Below are 18,332 nucleotides of genomic sequence, written 5' to 3' on the forward strand. Positions count from 1 at the left end.
GGGGGGGGGGGGAAATCGATGTAGTTTCATGTCGCAATATTATTTTAACTCAAAGTATCGATTTGTAAATAATTATATATTAAACAATTTCAGGGATGCAAACTGCTGAGGGCCCAAAAAGGTGACACTTTTTTGTTTTTTGCACTGAAACATGCAAAAAGAAATCCCTGCTAGGGGGAAATGCATGCTTTAACTAATTAGACAACAAAGAATATGATCTACATGATCAGTCTCTGTGGTGTAAAATAAAAAGTGGTTAATGTGAACCTAACTCACAGCTAAAAAAAATATGTAAAGAAAGCAATCCAATGTTCTTTGTAGCCTAGACCTACTGCAAATGACACTTAGGTCTTGAGAAAAAAACAATACACTAATTTGCAATTAGCCATGACAGCCTTTAACAGATAGTGGTTGGTTCGTTAGCTAATTAACATTTCAGATTGCCAGGGTCCAGTAAGCAACTAACACGTTATAACTTGAGGAACGGCAAGGAGTCTACACCGAGGTATACACCGAGGTAACGAKAGTTTCAGGTTGGATATTCAACGAATATTCGCCTGTAGTTTTCCTTACGTCAGCCAACAGCAGTTAGGGACCGTCAACATAGTGACAAATCACATTTTTCAAATTTCAATAGCTCTTTAACCATTACTCCTAAAACGTTCAAAACTGGTTGTAGCTAACCCGATGGCATAGACACACATTGCATACACTTTTTTTTGTCAAATTACATCTCGCACTATTTTATTTAATTATTTATTTAAATGTATTTATTTCAATAGCTCATTGGTCATGTGACCTAGTGACTTCAAACAAGGTTCAGAATGTACACTCAGTGGGCCTACACATTGCACACCCTTTAGTTTGTCCATTTTCATCTCACACGTTTTTACATTACATTTGTAAACATTCAAATTTCAATAGCTCCTTGGTCATGTCACCACTTTGGATCCTATTCTTGGACAGTTAGAAGACACAATGCATCAATGCAACAAAAAAATAATACTAATTACTGTCCATGAGTAACCTCAACCTTGTGGATCTGTGGGTGTTTGGGCCAATAAAGTGCCAATTCTACCACTGACTAGTCTCTCATGCCCCTATGAACAGTTTTTCATCTAAACCGGACCTTTTAGTACTAGAGTATACTAACCCCTAATTGGGGCTCTTTTCTTGACATACAGTAGCAGTTTACCAGATAAGTCAAGAAGATCAGAAAGTGGATTGTAGTAAGGGTGTATTACATCCTGTGCTGGCCCCATTGTCATATCCATTCTGGATTCTGAGTGGTAAAATCATAGCTGAATAGGGTTGGATGCTATATGCTACTTTTATTATTCTCCTGAAATGGTTCATTCATGGTAAATTATGTATAATTTAGGCTGTGTGTAGAATGGGGCATAAAGGAAATTACCTCCAATAGATTATAGTGATAAGGAAATCAGCATAGTGTTTTGGCCTGTGTATTCATTTGCCTATAACTAATCAGAACTCCATTATGTTTCCATTAAAAAAAAGAATACTTCCAAATTTTTTTTTGAGAGTTGCACCCCTTCTGAAAAAACCTACACTCGATCCCTCCGATGTCAACAACTACAGACCAGTATCCCTTCTTTCTTTTCTCTCCAAAACTCCTTTGAACGTGCCGTCCTTGGCCAGCTCTCCTGCTATCTCTCTCAGAATGACCTTCTTGATCCAAATCAGTCAGGTTTCAAGACTAGTCATTCAACTGAGACTGCTCTTCTCTGTGTCACGGAGGCGCTCCGCACTGCTAAAGCTAACTCTCTCTCCTCTGCTCTCATCCTTCAGACTATCGCTGCCTTTGATACTGTGAACCATCAGATCTCCTCTCCACCCTCTCGCAGCTGGGCATCTCCGGCGCGCCCACGCTTGGATTGCGTCCTACCTGACAGGTCGCTCCTACAGGTGGCGTGGCGAGAATCTGTCTCCGCACCACGTGCTCTCACCACTGTGTCTCCCCAGGCTCTGTTCTAGGCCCTCTCCTATTCTCGCTATACACCAAGTCACTTGGCTTCTGTCATATCCTCACATGGTCTCTCCTATCATTGCTATGCAGACACACACAAATTAATCTTCTCCTTTCCCCCCCTCTGATAACCAGGTGGTGAATCGCATCTCTGCATGTCTGCAGACATATCAGTGTGGATGACGGATCACCACCTCAAGCTGAACCTCGGCAAGACGGAGCTGCTCTTCCTCCCGGGAAGAGACTGCCCGTTCCATGATCTCGCCATCACGGTTGACAACTCCATTGTGTCCTCCTCCCAGAGTGCTAAAGAACCTTGGCGTGATCCTGGACAACACCCTGTCGTTCTCAAACTAACATCAAGGCGGTGACCCGTTCCTGTAGTTCATGCTCTACAACATTCGCAGAGTAGACCCTGCCTCACGCAGGAAGCGGCGCAGTCCTAATCCAGGCACTTGTCATCTCCCGTCTGGATTACTGCAACTCGCTGTTGGCTGGGCTCCCTGCCTGTGCCATTAAACCCCTACAAACTCATCCAGAACGCCGCAGCCCGTCTGGTGTTCAACTTTCCCAAGTTCTCTCACGTCACCCCGCCCTCCGCTCTCTCACTGGCTCCAGTTGAAGCTCGCACCCGCTACAAAGCCATGTGCTTGCCTACGGAGCTGTGAGGGGAACGGCACCTCCGTACCTTCAGGCTCTGATCAGGCCCTACACCCAAACAAGGGCACTGCGTTCATCCACCTCTGCCTGCTCGCCTCCCTACCTCTGAGGAAGTACAGTTCCCGCTCAGCCCAGTCAAAACTGTTCGCTGCTCTGGCACCCCAATGGTGAACAAACTCCCTCACGCACCCAGGTCAGCGGAGTCAATCACCACCTTCCGGAGACACCTGAAACCCCACCTCTTTAAGGAATACCTAGGATAGGATAAAGTAATCCTTCTTAACCCCCCCCCCCCTTAAAAGAGTTAGATGCACTATTTAAAGTTTTTCCACTGGATATCATAAGTGAATGCACCAATTTGTAAGTCGCTCTGGATAAGAGCGTCTGCTAAATGACTTAAATGTAAATTGTAAAAATGAGAAGATCCGCCATGGAAAAGACTGGTGGACATAAATGGAAAGGAAGGAAAATAACTCAGCTGGGTCCTTTGTCATGCAGTTTGAGTTATATTTTCAATAATAATGGTTACTGCATGTACAATTAGGTCAAAAACTATTTTTGGTGTTAGATGGCCAAGAAGTTGCCACAGAACTTCCCCAACATCCCCTCCCAAATTGATATAGAACCTTCACAAAAACACATGGAGCAACTGCGAAAAGAAATGGCTGAGGATATACAAAATGTCTGGTATGTAATGACATTTATTCAAAGTAAATTATTCATTTTTATGTAGTTGTGGACACCATATGTTCAGTTCATGCTATGATTTCAGAGTTCAACAAAGCCAACAGCTGCTTCTTGTGTGCCACTGAAAGAACCTGGATGTGCCCAAGGACTGACTGATTTAGTAACTTTATTAACATGTTTATAATCTTTTGACAACAGTGACGGAATATAAGACATTTTATGATATAACACAATGATGCTAAATCGCCATACTGAATTGATATTATATTATAACGTTTTACGCTTTGTTTTGTTTTAGATTGAATGTTTGCATGCCAACGGTGGTTCCATGTCGCTGCCTAGGAATGAAACAAGAGTTCAGAGTGAAGAACACAAACTGGAAGTGCTGTGAAAATGTATGCTATACCCTATCCACACTGAAGACTCTGAAATGTACATCAACCAGGGATAAAGAGAAATGAACACTGAAATGTTTGTACTTATTTGAAGTAAAGTGTCTGACATGTTGGAAAGATTAAAGTCTACAGTTTCTGTTAAATTTGTCAATATTACATTTTATAATTGATTTTCTAGCCACCATTACTGTGTTACATGTTCATAATATGTATGACCAGCAAACCCACTGCAGCCTACCTCACTAGCTCACTCCTCATCCTCCTTTGGACAATTAATAACATGACTCTCGTACTTGCCCTTTATGGTTGATATTAACAATGAAAGGAGATATCTGTCTCTCTCCTATTGTGTACCGCTGTTAAGTACTGTGGCAAAATAAGTACTTAGAACTACTAATTATTATAGATAAATATTAAAGAAAACGGTTAACACGGTACTGAACTCCCTAATTGTCAAACTAATATTAATGTACAACAATATAGAAGATACATGACTAAAGGTTATGCAATATGGGTGTATATCCACTGCACGCTTCTTWGGTGTGTAATTGACATGACCAAGGAGKTATTCAAATGTAAAACTATGAAAAATGTACATTACACTGCGTGATTTTACAGTACACAAACAAGAGTGTGCAATATATAAGGCTAGTCCGTGGGCATTCTGAAGTTCGTTTGAGTCCAGTAAGTCACATGACCAAGGAGCTATTGAAGTTTAAATTCTGAAAAATCGATGTAAAATCAAGTGAGACGAAAATTGACAAACTAAAGGGTGTGCAATATATAAGGGTAGTCAGTGTACATTCTGAACCTTGTTTGAAGTAATTAGGTCTCATGACCAAGGAGCTATTGAAATTGTAAATTTTGCAAAATGTTTGTAAAAATGTGAGATGAAAATGGACCAACTAAAGGATGTGCAATATAMAAGGGTAGTCAGTGAACATTCTGAACCTTGTTTGAGTCAAGTAACGTAAACTCACCCCATTCCGTACAAACGTGCGTAACCGCGACATTCAAACGAGGCTACAAAGAAAACTAATGGGACTGTAGCGACTGTGTTGACTTCAAAATCGGGGGTGTGAACTAGGTTTCTATTCAAGAGTTGATCGACATGGTAATGGCTCTATAGTATTGGAGAAAAGTTGAAAAATTTTACCCTCCGTTACATCTTGACGTGTCATGTCGTAACGTACAGCACGCATAAAGCAACTATTTATGTCTTACAATCTCTCCACTAGGTGTAGCACTTCTCTCATCTTTTAAAAACAAGAAATGGGGCCTCCCGGGTGGCGCAGTGGTCTAGGGCACTGCATCGCAGCGCTAGCTGCGCCACCAGAGTCTCTGGGTTCGCGCCCAGGCTCTGTCGCAGCCGGCCGCGACCGGGAGGTCCGTGGGGCGACGCACAATTGGCCCAGCGTCGCCCGGGTTAGGGAGGGTTTGGCCGGTAGGGATATCCTTGTCTCATCGCGCTCCAGTGATTCCTGTGGCGGGCCGGGCCGGGCCGGGCGCAGTGCGCGCTAACCAAGGGGGCCAGGTGCACGGTGTTTCCTCCGACACATTGGTGCGGCTGGCTTCCGGGTTGGAGGCGCGCTGTGTTAAAGAAGCAGTGCGGCTTGGTTGGGTTGTGCTTCGGAGGACGCATGGCTTTCGACCTTCGTCTCTCCCGAGCCCGTACGGGAGTTGTAGCGATGAGACAAGATAGTAATTACTAGCGATTGGATACCACGAAAATTGGGGAGAAAAGGGGGTAAAACCTTAATAAAAAAATAAAATAAAAAAACTGGGGGATACCCAGCAATTTTTTTCGTCATCATTGCATGCGATCATCATTCTCAAAGCCGCTGTTTACTTCTAAGATCACTTTAAAACCGCCCTAAAAACCCGATTCAAATTCGACACAAACCTTCAAATAGGTATGTAATGACACATTATATAAACTCTTTATAGTGTTTTATTTACATTTTAGAGGCAATAAGGTAAACTATTTTGGATTCAAACGAAAGGTGACTAGTTTGCATCCCTGAACAATGTTTGTTTTTTGCTAGGTAGCGTTAGCTAGCGCTAGTCAGCTTTACCTGAACCAAAACCCATGTATTTTTCATTCAGTGGTATCTTGACCTACATGGCATATCAAGAAACGGATCATTACACATTGCACCTTGTGCTGGGGACAATACAAMGCCACTCTAAAATGTGAATTTGTGTCACACAACACATGTGAAGTCAAGAAAGTTAAGCAGATAAACTAAAAGACAATCAACGTGGACTGCTGATACACTGAGAGCATGTTACCGTTTCTGCCATGTCCAGTTCAAATGATCTGACAGGAGAGGAGAGCTGGCCTGATGTGATTTGTGGATAAGAGATGGGATGTGTTCCAAATGGCACCCTATTCTATATATAGTGTACTACTTTTGACCAGAGACATATGGCCATGGTCAAAAGTACTGCACTATAAAGGGAATCTGGTGCAATTTTGGACACAGGCTTGGTCAACGGTCGTCCTCTTTCACCCCCAGGCTTCTAAATTGGCATTAGGTGGTGAGGCGTGGGTACTCAGTCAACAAGTCCTTTGAGATGAATCAGTGGTTTCTCTGGAGGACCTCTGTCAAGACCTGCAACTTGTTGTTACAGAGAATCCCTTTTGGGGTAATCTAGAAACAGACAGGTTTGGAGTGATGCAAACCTTCAGCAGAATGGTGTGGGGAAGTTCATTTGGAGAGTCTTTCTTTGACTCCCAAGGCTTGTGACTCCCAAATGACTCCCAAGGCTTGCTGTCAGGAGGGTCATTGAGCTTGGCACTGTATTGTTCATCAGGGCTTTCAATTAATTATAGATGGATATATGGATGGATAGACTGACGAACAGACGAGTGTATGGAATGGACTTGTGGACAGACAGGTTTATTGATTGTAAGAGGAGAAAACAGAGTTAGTGATACAGACCTTGGCCTGGACGGCATAGGAGGCCAGCAGCACCGAGGCTTCAGGAGGGCAGTAGATCTCCTCTTCCAGGATCTTATTCTTCACCTGAATAGAAACAACAAGAGTGACAAAATCTGACCTACAGTGTAAAAAAAAGTTACTCTTCGGATCAACCCAAAAAATTATTGCTTCAACTAATTACCAGTAAATTAGTTGAAATTGAAAAACATTACATTTCCTCAATATACTACACACAATACCCCATAATGACAAAGCAAAAACAGGTTTATAGACATTTTTGCAAATGTATAAAAAAATAAATCACTTTTATGAAATATCACAATAATATAATTATTCAGACCCTTTAACTCAGTACTTTGTTGAAACAATTTTGGCAGCAATTACAGCCTCATGTCGTCTTGGGTATGACGCTACAAGCATGGCACACCTGTATTTGGGGAGTTTCTCCCATTATTCTCTGCAGATCCACTCAAGCTCGGTCAGGTTGGATGGGAGCGTCGCTGCACAGCTATTTTCAAGTCTCTCCAGAGATGTTCGATCGGGTTCAAGTCCGTGCTCTGGCTGGGCCACTCAAGGATATTCAGAGACTTGTCTCGAAGCCACTCCTGCGTTGTCTTGGCAGTGTACTTATGTTTGTTGTCCTGTTGGAAGGTGAACCTTTGCCCCAGTCTGAGGTCCTGAGCGCTCTGGGGCAGGTTTTCATCAAGGATCTCTTTGTTCTTTGCTTCGTTCCTCTTTCCCTCAATCCTGAATAGTCTCCCATTCCATGCCCCTGAAAAACCTCCCCACAGCATGATGCTGCCACCACCATGCTTCACCGTAGGGATCGTACCAGGTTTCATCCAGACGTCTGGCTGCTCTACCATAAAGGCCTAATTGGTGGAGTGCTGCAGAGATGGTTGTCCTTCTGGAAGGTTCGTCCATGGTTCCAAACTTCTTCCATTTAAGAATGATGGAGGCCAATGTGTTCTTGGGGACCTTCAATAATGCAGAATTTTTTTTGATAGCCTTCCCCAGATCTGTGCCGCGACACAATCCTGTCTAGGAGCTCTAGGGACAATTCCTTTGACCTCATGGCTTGATTTTTGCTCTGACATCCACTGTCAACTGTGGGACCTTATATAGACGGGTGTGTGCCTTTCCAAATCATGTCCAATCAATTGAATTTACCACAGGTGGGACTCCAATCAAGGATGATCAATGGAAACAGGATGCACCTGAGCTCAATTTCGAGTCTCATAGCAAAGGTTCTGGATACTTATGTAAATAAGTTATTTCAGTTTTACATTTTTCATACATTTGCAAACATTTCTAAAAACCTGTTTTCACTTTGTCATTATGAGGTATTGTGTGTAGATTGATGAGGAAAATGTTTAATTAAATCCATTTTAGAATAASGCTGTAACATAACAAAATGTGGAAAAGGTGAAGGGGTCTGAATACTTTCCGAATGCACTGTACAACCCAACTCACTTTTTAATTTAGAAATACTTATGTAAATATACAGTATTCAATCGTGTTACAAGCAATTCAATAACTTCACTGTTAACCAATACATTTAATTGATTCAATAACTTGAGATAATGTTTCAAAATATTTCCTTTACACAAGACTTTCGCATGTAGAAGCCACAATATTATAACCAAGGATTGGCTACTTTAAAATAGGAAGCTTATCAGGCTCTTTTGTAACACTACAGATACTGGCAGTGAACAAGTTTAAGTTTGACTATACCATAGCATTATTGAATACTKATTTSTAATTGGCTAGAAGGCCATTCTAGAATGGACATTAAAAGCAGATAACGAACGAGTGGGTCTGTAAATATCAATCTATTTGAATGAAGGACTGGGTCGCATCTCCAGCAACCAAAAGATGAGAAAGTACTTATTTGCTTATAAAAATTGTAATATCAACAGGGGGGGAAAGTATTTCTACCTGTAAATGTGTGCTTTCATATTGTTTTCTTTGGCAACTGTGGTATAAGCAGTATAAACACCATTCTGTACATTAACTTAGAAATCATCATCCATTATTTCCAAGGTAATGTAGAAGGTCTGCGTTTATCCCGTACATTAAGGAATACAATAGACCACAATAACTAGAATGACATTCACTCTCACGGGTGGCCAAAACGAACAAACTGAAAGCCACGCCCCTAATAAGCCACACCCCCAACTCTTCATATAGGCTGCTATCTCTACATTGCCCCACCGCTATTCAATGCGCATGAGGTGTTGAAAGCAATTTAGAAGCTTTCATTCAATTCCAAATATCACATTGATCTGTCGAATTTATTTGATTTCAAATCGGCTTGGGCGGTATACCATATATACCGGGGTATTTGGAAAAAGCCACGGGATAGTTTTTCAATACCGTCAACAATATATTTTATTAGCATTCTGGTAATATTGGCCTAATAAAGCCCCACAGCGGAGGTGTCATAAAACCCTTAAAACCTAGCGGTCAAACAGGAAAATGGTTCCAATCGTTTTCCACCTTTCATTTTTCCCATAGGTGATWTTACAAACACACATAGGGTCTAGCTTACCCTGGCGTGAAGTTCTGTTTCTGACAAGGTGACTTTTATAAATATTGTAGCACGCTCAAGGGTGTGGGGTTTCCACGCCACAAAGTTCAATAACAAAACATGCACCAGTAGCACAAATAGAAGGCAAATGGGGAGTTTATTAGGGATATTGGTACACTGGGGAAGAGGGGGGAATTCACCAATCACCTCACAGTCCACAAGCCGTTCTTTGTGTCCGTTCCGTTTTCCAGGGGTAATCCTCACACTCGGGTCCTCAGCCAATCCGGTCCACAAGGGGGTTGGGCCGACAGTCCAGGTCACAACAGGTAATCACACAGATATAGTTCTCTCACTCTTCATAACGCACTTGGCTCTCTCCTACTCTGCCCCTTTGTGCAGGCTGCTTCCTCCTTTATCCACAAGCACTCCCTGGCTTAACGATCTACCTCGTTGGGGCAAAAAGTCCATATAAGGCTCAGGGGTGGAGCCAGCGACCTGCAAGATATCGCCCCTCAATTACCTCTCCCCTCACCTATCCCTGCTGTCTGCCACACATCCCTCCCCCCTCAGCTCAGACCGGGAGGGAGGGGCGGTCCAGCTCCCTAGAGCATCCCTCCTGGAGAGGGCATCGGCATTTCCATGGGCTGCACCTGATCTGTGGACGACAGAGAAAGCAAAGGGCTGTAAGGATAGGAACCAGCGGGTGACCCGGGCGTTACTGTCCTTATTCCGTGACATCCAAACCATGGTTCGTTACGAGGGTGAAGTGCCGTCCCAATAAGTAATACTTCATCGTTTCTAGCGCCTACTTGATCGCTAGACATTCTTTCTCCACTGTGGAATATCTTTGTTCCRGTGGCAACAGCTTCCGGCTAATGTACATSACTGGGTGTTCCTCACCTTCTTGGAGCTGTGATAGGATGGCACCCACCCGTTTCGGATGCATCGGTCTGAACCACCAGTGGTTTGGAGAAGTCCGGTGTCACCAGCACYGGTTCAGAACACAGTGCTCCCTTTAGGTTCTGGAAGGCTTTCTCTGTCTCCTCGGTCCACTTCACCTGGGCGGGCAGACGGCTCCTAGTCAGATAGGTCAGGCTGGCTAGGGAGGCAAAGTGGGGAATAAATCTCCGGTAGTAACTAGTCAACCCCACAAACGTGCGTACCTGCTTCTTGGTGAGGGGGCGGGGCCAGTCCTGAATCGCCTCCACTTTCTTCACCTGGGGTTTGACGCATTCCTTCCCGATCGTGTACCCCAGGTCCTCAGCCTCCCGTAGGCCGAGCTGACATTTCTTTGGGTTTGCTGTTAGCCCCGCCTTCCGTAAGGCCTGCACTACCGCGCTCACCTGGTTTAGATGGGTCTCCCACTCACTCCCATGGATCACAATATCATTGATGTATGCCGCCGCATACTTCCAATGGGATCGGAGAACCCGGTCCATCAACCTCTGGAAGGTGGCCGGGGCCCCATGCAGCCCAAAGGGCAGCTTCTTYTATTGGAACGTCCGTCCGGGGTGGCGAAAGCAGTTTTCTTCCGTGCCTCGGGAGCTAAGGGCATTTGCCAATAATCGTTTGTCAGGTTGAGCGTGCTGATAAATCGGGCTGTCCCTAGCCGTTCGATTAATTCATCAATTCGGGGCATGGGGTAGGCGTCGAACTTTGAGATTTCATTTACTTTTCTAAAATCATTACAGAATCGAATGGTGCCGTCTGGTTTCGGCACCAACACTATGGGGCTGGACCACCCACTATTCGACTCTTCGATTATATCAGCTTCCAACATCGTTTTTACCTCGGTCCTGACAGCCTCTCTCCTTGCTTCCGGTATGCGGTAGGGTCTCAACTTCACCTTTTTCCTGGGTTCGGTGATGATGCTGTGCCAGATCGGTGTGTCCTGGTTCACTGGAGAACACATCCTGTTTTCGGCCYACCAACTCCCTCAGCTCCTGCTTCTTGACTTGACTCAGCTGCTCCTCCATTGTCACCTCTGCCGGCTCGGTCTCTGTGGTAGCCTTCTTCGGGGAAATAGAGTAGAGTAAATCACATGCATTTAATTTCTTTAGCAGGTTCACATGGTAAATCTGAGTCAGATGCCTACGTCCCGGCTGTCCTGACCCTATAGTTGACTTCACCCACCTTCTCAATGACTTCGTATGGCCCATTCCATCGGGCCAAAAACGTATATTCTGAGGTGGGGACCAACACCAACACTTTGTCTCCTGGCTGAAAGTCCCTTCGCTGTGCCCCTCTGTTGTACACCCTCGTTTGGGCCTCCAGCATGTGTTCCCGTACCAGGGGCCACAGGGTTGCCATCCGATCTCTCATTTCTCCCATGTGCTCCACCAAGGTTCGGTGGGGCGACCAAAACTCCATCCCACCAAAACATGCTAAACTTTTCAAACAGGGCATTATCATCATTTTCATAATTTCACCAGTATAATTCCAAACACATAGTGATATATATATAAAACACAGGAAAACCAAAGTTTTTGACTGCACTGGGCCTTTAAAACCGAATTGGTAATTGATAAATGCGATTAGTTGAATTGGATAGCAGGGAGACCATTGTAACAAATCTCATCTCGCGTGAAGGGATAATGGAATTGGYGCCATGTCCCAAATGGCATCCTATTCCCTATGTAGTGCACTACTTTTGACAGGGCCCATAGTACTCTGGTCAAAAGTAGTGCACTACATAGGGAATAGGGTGCCAGTGTGTCAGTACTGGGAAGGAATTCCCTTCAAAGTATTAGGGCAGGGGAGAAAGGGCACTGTTAAAATGCAGTACATTGATTCCACATGGCCGAATACAATCAGAGAGGGACAATGGGAAAGTGTATTACTGAGAGTGCTCTGGACTGAGAGGGCTTTGGCTCTGGTGCTCACTAACCATAGCAGTCAAAGGAACTAGATGTGAAAGTTTGCCCTCTATTGGCAGTCTGCCTGAAGAGACCTGTGATATAACTTCAGAGAACAGTAATGTAGCTGCAGGTGTATTATATTGCCCATTTCAATGGGATCACTGGTCAAGTAAGTACATGAGTGCACAAGTGGAGTATTATTACATTGATGTACTAAGTGCCTAAAGAGATAAATGTCTGTGCATAGTGTTTCAAGATCTGTAATATAACTGTATGATTCTCACAGAAACATTTGAGAGCTTTCTATCAGTTAACTGACCAAAATTCACCTAGGTATTTCTTAGATGATGACAAACAATTTAAAACATTCTTAAAAGCTGCTAGTGCGGTGAGGCAAGCCACTGGAAAGATTGCCAACACATAAATCCATCTGTAATCCATCAGCATGTTCAGCATGTTCTGAGAGGTATGTCAGTTGGATTTGAAGTGTACATGCAGGACTTGGAAGAAGAAGTGTCMGTCCCAAATGGCACCCTATTCCTTATTTAGTGCACTACTTTATAGCAGTGTCTTGATAAATATCAATTGACAATCCAAACCAGATTTTCTTAAGAGGCGGTGCAAAAGGGAAAAATGCATACATGTTCAAAGATCCTAGATGAAAAGTTTTGAAAATGAGAGGCTTTCATAATGTATCTCCAAAACGATTAATGATAAGATCAGTGAAAATTACACTGACAAGAGCTACTTTCTTGGTGGCCAACTCCAATTTAAAAAATAGCCTAGAGTTTTTACAGTGAAACATATGGATTGAGTTGATGAGAAGGAATGAGCGTGCCATGCATAGTCACCTGTAGGAAGAAGAGATGCTGAGTGATGTCCTGAACCAACTCCTCCTCTGCGTTCTCAGGGTAAAACTTGGCCAGGAAATTAAMGGTGATTGGTTCCTCCTTGGACACATCGTGGTCCAAAACCTGCAACAGAGACCAAAACAACATGGACAACTCAATTAGTCAGACAGTTTCTTGCCAGGCTCCTGACATCCCTAGACGATGTATGGCTGGTGAAGAAGACTACATCTCGATTCAACTCACAGTGTTCACAAACAATGTAAGGGACACTGAGTACCAACCAGCACATCAATCTACTTCAGCAAGTCCGTCTGTTGCTAAGATTTACCTTCTTGTCCATCTTGATCCAGGCTACAGTGTCTTTGACATCATACTGGAACCCGAAGAACCACGTCTCTCTCAGTCCCAGAGCCCGGCACACCAGATCAAAAAGATCTTTTCCCTTCCATTTGACCTGAAAAACAGGATAGCAGCATGAATTGATATTAGGATAAATATGGGAATAGTCTCATGATGTGGGTGGAGTGAATGATTGACAGAGCAAAGAGCATTTGCAGAGGGCAGTATGAAATAAAGCAGAGGGTAAGATAAGTCATAATAGTCATGATGAGAGTCATGAGAGGCGACAAATGCCTTTGCTCAGGCTGGACATAGACAGTCCATCTTTCATAAGCAGGGAGCGGCTAAAAGTATTTCTATAACCATTCAGCTCAAAGCTCAGAGAGGCATATCAGATACACATTCATTCTCAATTAAAAAGCTTTAATCTCAGATTGTTTAACTTTAAAATGCACCAATAGAACTTTAACAGTACGACAATTCAGGCTGAGCAAGAGAGAAAGAAAAGTGCCTAGGATATCAGCTCAATATGAGAAAGAAATTAAGGACAACTGAAGTACAGTCAAGGTCAATTTAATAATGTACTTCAAAGACTCTGCACCTAAAAATGCAAACACTCAATAATTACTATTTATCAAGCATATAATTTATAAAATTATCATCCAGGCACAGACAGTAATCTGAGCAAACCTGCAATTGATGTTCTGCAGGTCTGTGTTATTTCCAATTTCCAACAGTGGTAGCGTTCAGGCTCCCTCACTTGTTAAGTACTGATGGCCTTTCCAAGTTATTATTATGATGCATTCTTTACATAGACTAAGGCCCAAGGCAATGTTAAATTGACTGTTATGTTAGTCAATTGCACTACAGTGGCTGAAAGGCAAAGGACTAAAAGTAATCTAGGCCTATTCTATACATCTGCATAGGTATTATCCTAAAGCCTATAATTTCTTCTTTGGTTGGATTCGAGAACAACATCTACATTTCATTACCATCTTTTGGTTAATGAATTGTATTGAAGTGATCTTAAAAAGAGCAACACAGAGGTAATCTATCTGCATACTGTTGTTTCCTCTTGAGCCTAATATGAAGAAAATATCTTGCAGATTTTACACTGTATTCACAGTGTAAAATGCATTACTAAGTTATTACTAGCATTACTAAGTTATTACTATTACACAGGTAGTTTTAAATGATGTAGTTACTGTAGCCCAGTGTTTCCCAACTCCAGTCCTCGAGTACCCACAACAGCACACATTTGTGTTGTAGCCCAAGACAAACTCACCTGATTCAACTCAATGAGGGCTTGATTATTAGTTTACAAGTTGAATCAGGTGCGCTTGTCCAGAATTGAGAAACAATGCTGTAGCCTATAGGGTCAAAGTAAAACAGAAGTGTCAGCTGTGTTTGAATAAGAAACAGATTAAACTGACTGACACCTGTAGATTCTGTCTGTGTCCCAAATGGCACCCTATTTCTTATGTAGTGTGCTACTGTTGATCAGGACCCATCTGATCAAAAAGAATGCACTGCATAAGGAATAGAGTGCCATTGGGACACAGTCTGCGGGATAGCCAAGAAGGTCAGGGTGATGTCATAGGTGTCATGCTGTTGAGTGAATAGAAGAAAAWAATATGTATTTAACCTTTATTTAACTAGGCMAGTCAGTTAGGAACAKATTCTTATTTACAATGACGGCCTACACCGGCCAAACCCAGACGACACTGGGCCAATTGTGCACTGCCCTATACTCCCAATCACGTCCGGTTGTGATACAGCCTTGATTCGAACCAGGGTGTCTGTAGTGATGCCTCAAACACGGAGACGTAGTGCCTTAGACCYCTGCTCCACTTGGGAGCCCCCAAGCAAGAGCTGGACAACGACATTATTCATGTTCGTAGCAACTAGGCTACAAGCTACACATTGACACATACAGAAAGGGAGCACACACCTCACAACTGAATTCCATGTCTGCATCCATTGTGGTGATCCTGACATTGAAGTTCTTGGCTTGTTTTCTTCTCAATGAGTTGAGTCCCATTTTAGCTGCTAAGGCACTTGCCATGTTGACAAACCCACAATTTATTTAGCTAGACTATAACGTTAGTTATAGCTAGTGTATAGGTATAATGTGACGACGTCAACAGGTGCACACAATGTCGTCATAACAAGAATATCATGTGCTTTCCCATTCGTAGTGTTTTTAGAGACTATTTATATAATTTACATACTTTATCTTCTTCAGTGTAATCACAGTTCTGCGCGTGGGGAACCTTAAGGTTGCGCCAAAACATTCGCAAGCTAATTTAGCTTTTTAGCTATAACTTCATCTACAACTTCAGCAATTTACTGTACCCAGATTTGTAAATCTAGATTGGTAAAATATATTTACTATGGCATTATCCAACACATTTTACTTCCCGTTGTGCTATTTGGATAGCTAATTGGCTTGATATAGCTAGCTAGATCGCCTAGCTAACTTTCGGATGGGGAGCTTCACCTGTTTTGTAAACATACCCACGCGCTAACTCATACATTCGGTTGTTTCATACTCGGAAAACGGGTTCCCCGTTGAAACAGTAATTCCGTCCAAAAGTAAAGTATCCTCGCACTAATGGAAAGGTGATATATGTCTTCTGAAACCTTTTATTTACAATAACAAAAATAATCAGAACTCCATTAGCATACTATGCTAGCAGCTAACTAACTTCCTCATTCATTGAGAGGGCGGTCCTAACACATCTAGCTGAAATCAGAGATAGAAGAGGAAACGAGACACCCCACTCACAATAGTTTTTTTTTTTTGGGAGGGGGGGGGTCAATGTAAATCAAGGAACTAAGTAGACCAGACCCAGCTGCTATTGCGTTGGTGTCTACGGGAGATACACCCAGTTAAGTAGACCGGAACTTACAATTTTTTTCAATGGTTAATGACCTGAGTGACCAATCTTCATTTACCCACCATCTTTACTGTAATGTGAATATTCTTCTTTGGGTTGTAACTTGTGCATCCAGCGCCATCCTCTGGTCATAAAATACCAACAGATGAGAATGACATTGATCACGCTGGTATTTTGAGTGGCCAACAGTGGGCAATATATGGGCAGTAACAGAGTCATGGGTTCACTTCAGTCAGTTTGCAAAACATTTTATTAGTAGTACGGTAAAGACAAAAGCACTTAACCCGAAATGTTGAATGTACAGTACACTGGACCCAATTCTACATGAAGTGGAGATGTATCTGTCTTAAAAATTGAATTTCTACATGCAACGTTATGTTATGCCAATGAATATGCTGAATAAATGAGTTAATAAAAGCGAAAACATAAATGTTTATGTACATGACAATGTTTCTCCCAATCAGACTGTCTGCTCTCACGGGGAATGATCGTTCATTTTCAAGCCTCTGCTTACTCTTCCTATCTTTCCTCTGCTTACTCTTCCTGTCTTCGTGTGTGTGTGTGTGTGTGTGTTTCCTGGTAATTGTATCTGGAGAGTGATGAGGATTACCGATGCTGAAAGCTTCAGACTCTTCACAAGTAATAATGTGCTCAACAACTCACATAATAAGTTGCATGGACTCACTGTGTGCAATAATAGTGTAACATGATTTTTGAATAACTACCTCATCTCTGTACCCCATACATACAATTATCTATAAAGTCCCTCAATTCGAGCATTACATTTCAAACACATATTCAACCACAAAGACCGGGGCGCACCTATTGGTAGATTGGTAAAGACACTTTGGATGGTCTATCAATACAAAGATACAGGCATCCTTCCTCACTCAGTTGCCGGAGAGGAAGGAAACCACTCAGGGATTTCACCATGAGGCCAATTGTGACTTTAAAACAGTTACAGAGTTTAAAGGRTGTGATAMGAGAAATCTGAGGATAGATCAACAACATTGCAGTTACTCCACAATACTAACCAAATTGACAGAGTGAAAAGAAGGAAGTTTGTACAGAATAAAATACTCAAAAACATGTATCCTGTTTGCAACAAGGCACTAAAGTAATACTGCAAAACATTTGGCAAAGCAATTCACTTTTTGTCCTGAAAACAAAGTGTTATATTTGGGGCAAATCCAATACAACACATTACTGAGTACCACTCTCCATATTTTCAAGCATAGTAGTGGCTGGGTAGTTTTTCAAAATAAGAAATAAACAGAATGGAGCCCAGGCAAACTCATAGAGGAAAAGCTGGTTCAATCTGCTTTCCAACAGACACTAGGAGATTAATTCACCTTTCAGCAGGACAAATCTACACTGGAGTTGATTACCAAGAAGACAGTGAATGTTCCTGAGTCGCCAAGTTACAGTTTAAACGTAAATCTGCTTGAAAATCTATGGCAATCCTTGAAAATGGTTGTCTAGCAATGATCAACAACCAATTTGACAGAGCTTGAAGAATTTTGAAAGGAATAATGGGCAAATATTGTACAATCCAGGTGTGCAATCTTAGAGCCTTATCCAGAAAGACTCAAAGCTGTAATCGCTGCCAAAGGTGATTCTCAGGGGTGTGAATACTTATGTAAATTAGATATTTCTGTATTTAATTTTCAAGAAATTTGTAAACATTTCTAAAAACACGTTTTCACTTTGTCATTATGGGGTATAGTGTGTCGATGGATGAGAAAAAAATTAATTTAATACATTTTGAATTTCAGGCAGTAACACAACAAAATACGGAATATGTCAAGTGGTATGAATACTTTATGAAAACACTTTATGAAAAGTGCGTGAATTGGACCATTTTTCTGTCTTGTTAATGTAGCACATGAGCACATGGGGTGTGTGAAACTTACTCCTCAGCCTGAAGTGTTGCTACTTGCACCGCCGAATTGTTAACTTACCGTTGGCGCCGACTTTTAAGATGCTTCGGGAGGGCAGTCACCTTCAGGCCAATGATGGTCTTTTGAATGTCAACATTCTCACAATAAATACATTTAATATATTCTATCACAAAAATAATAATTTGGTTGTGTTTATGAAGGTCTTAGGTAACAGAATATGAAATAAAATGTATTTCAAAGAACACAATACCATTTTCCTTAGTTTATATAACTGTAGGC

The 18,332-nt window shown here is 42.3% G+C and overlaps 1 protein-coding gene across 1 annotated transcript in view; it reads right to left on the bottom strand.

Moving 5' to 3' along the window:
- The window catches only part of LOC111974239 (merlin), an 84,724-nt gene extending 68,740 nt beyond the window's left edge, over positions 1-15,984 (bottom strand). The window contains exons 1-4 of the mRNA XM_024001899.3: positions 15,204-15,984; positions 13,242-13,367; positions 12,914-13,036; positions 6,675-6,758 (exon numbers count right to left, since the gene is read on the bottom strand). Coding sequence (XP_023857667.1) covers positions 6,675-6,758; positions 12,914-13,036; positions 13,242-13,367; positions 15,204-15,317 — 447 coding nt within the window. The 5' untranslated portion in view covers positions 15,318-15,984. The remainder of the gene's footprint in view (positions 1-6,674; positions 6,759-12,913; positions 13,037-13,241; positions 13,368-15,203) is intronic.
- Positions 15,985-18,332: the final 2,348 nt, after the last annotated feature.

This window comes from Salvelinus sp. IW2-2015, linkage group LG15 (genome assembly GCF_002910315.2).
Source record: "Salvelinus sp. IW2-2015 linkage group LG15, ASM291031v2, whole genome shotgun sequence".
Classification (NCBI taxonomy): domain Eukaryota; kingdom Metazoa; phylum Chordata; class Actinopteri; order Salmoniformes; family Salmonidae; genus Salvelinus; species Salvelinus sp. IW2-2015.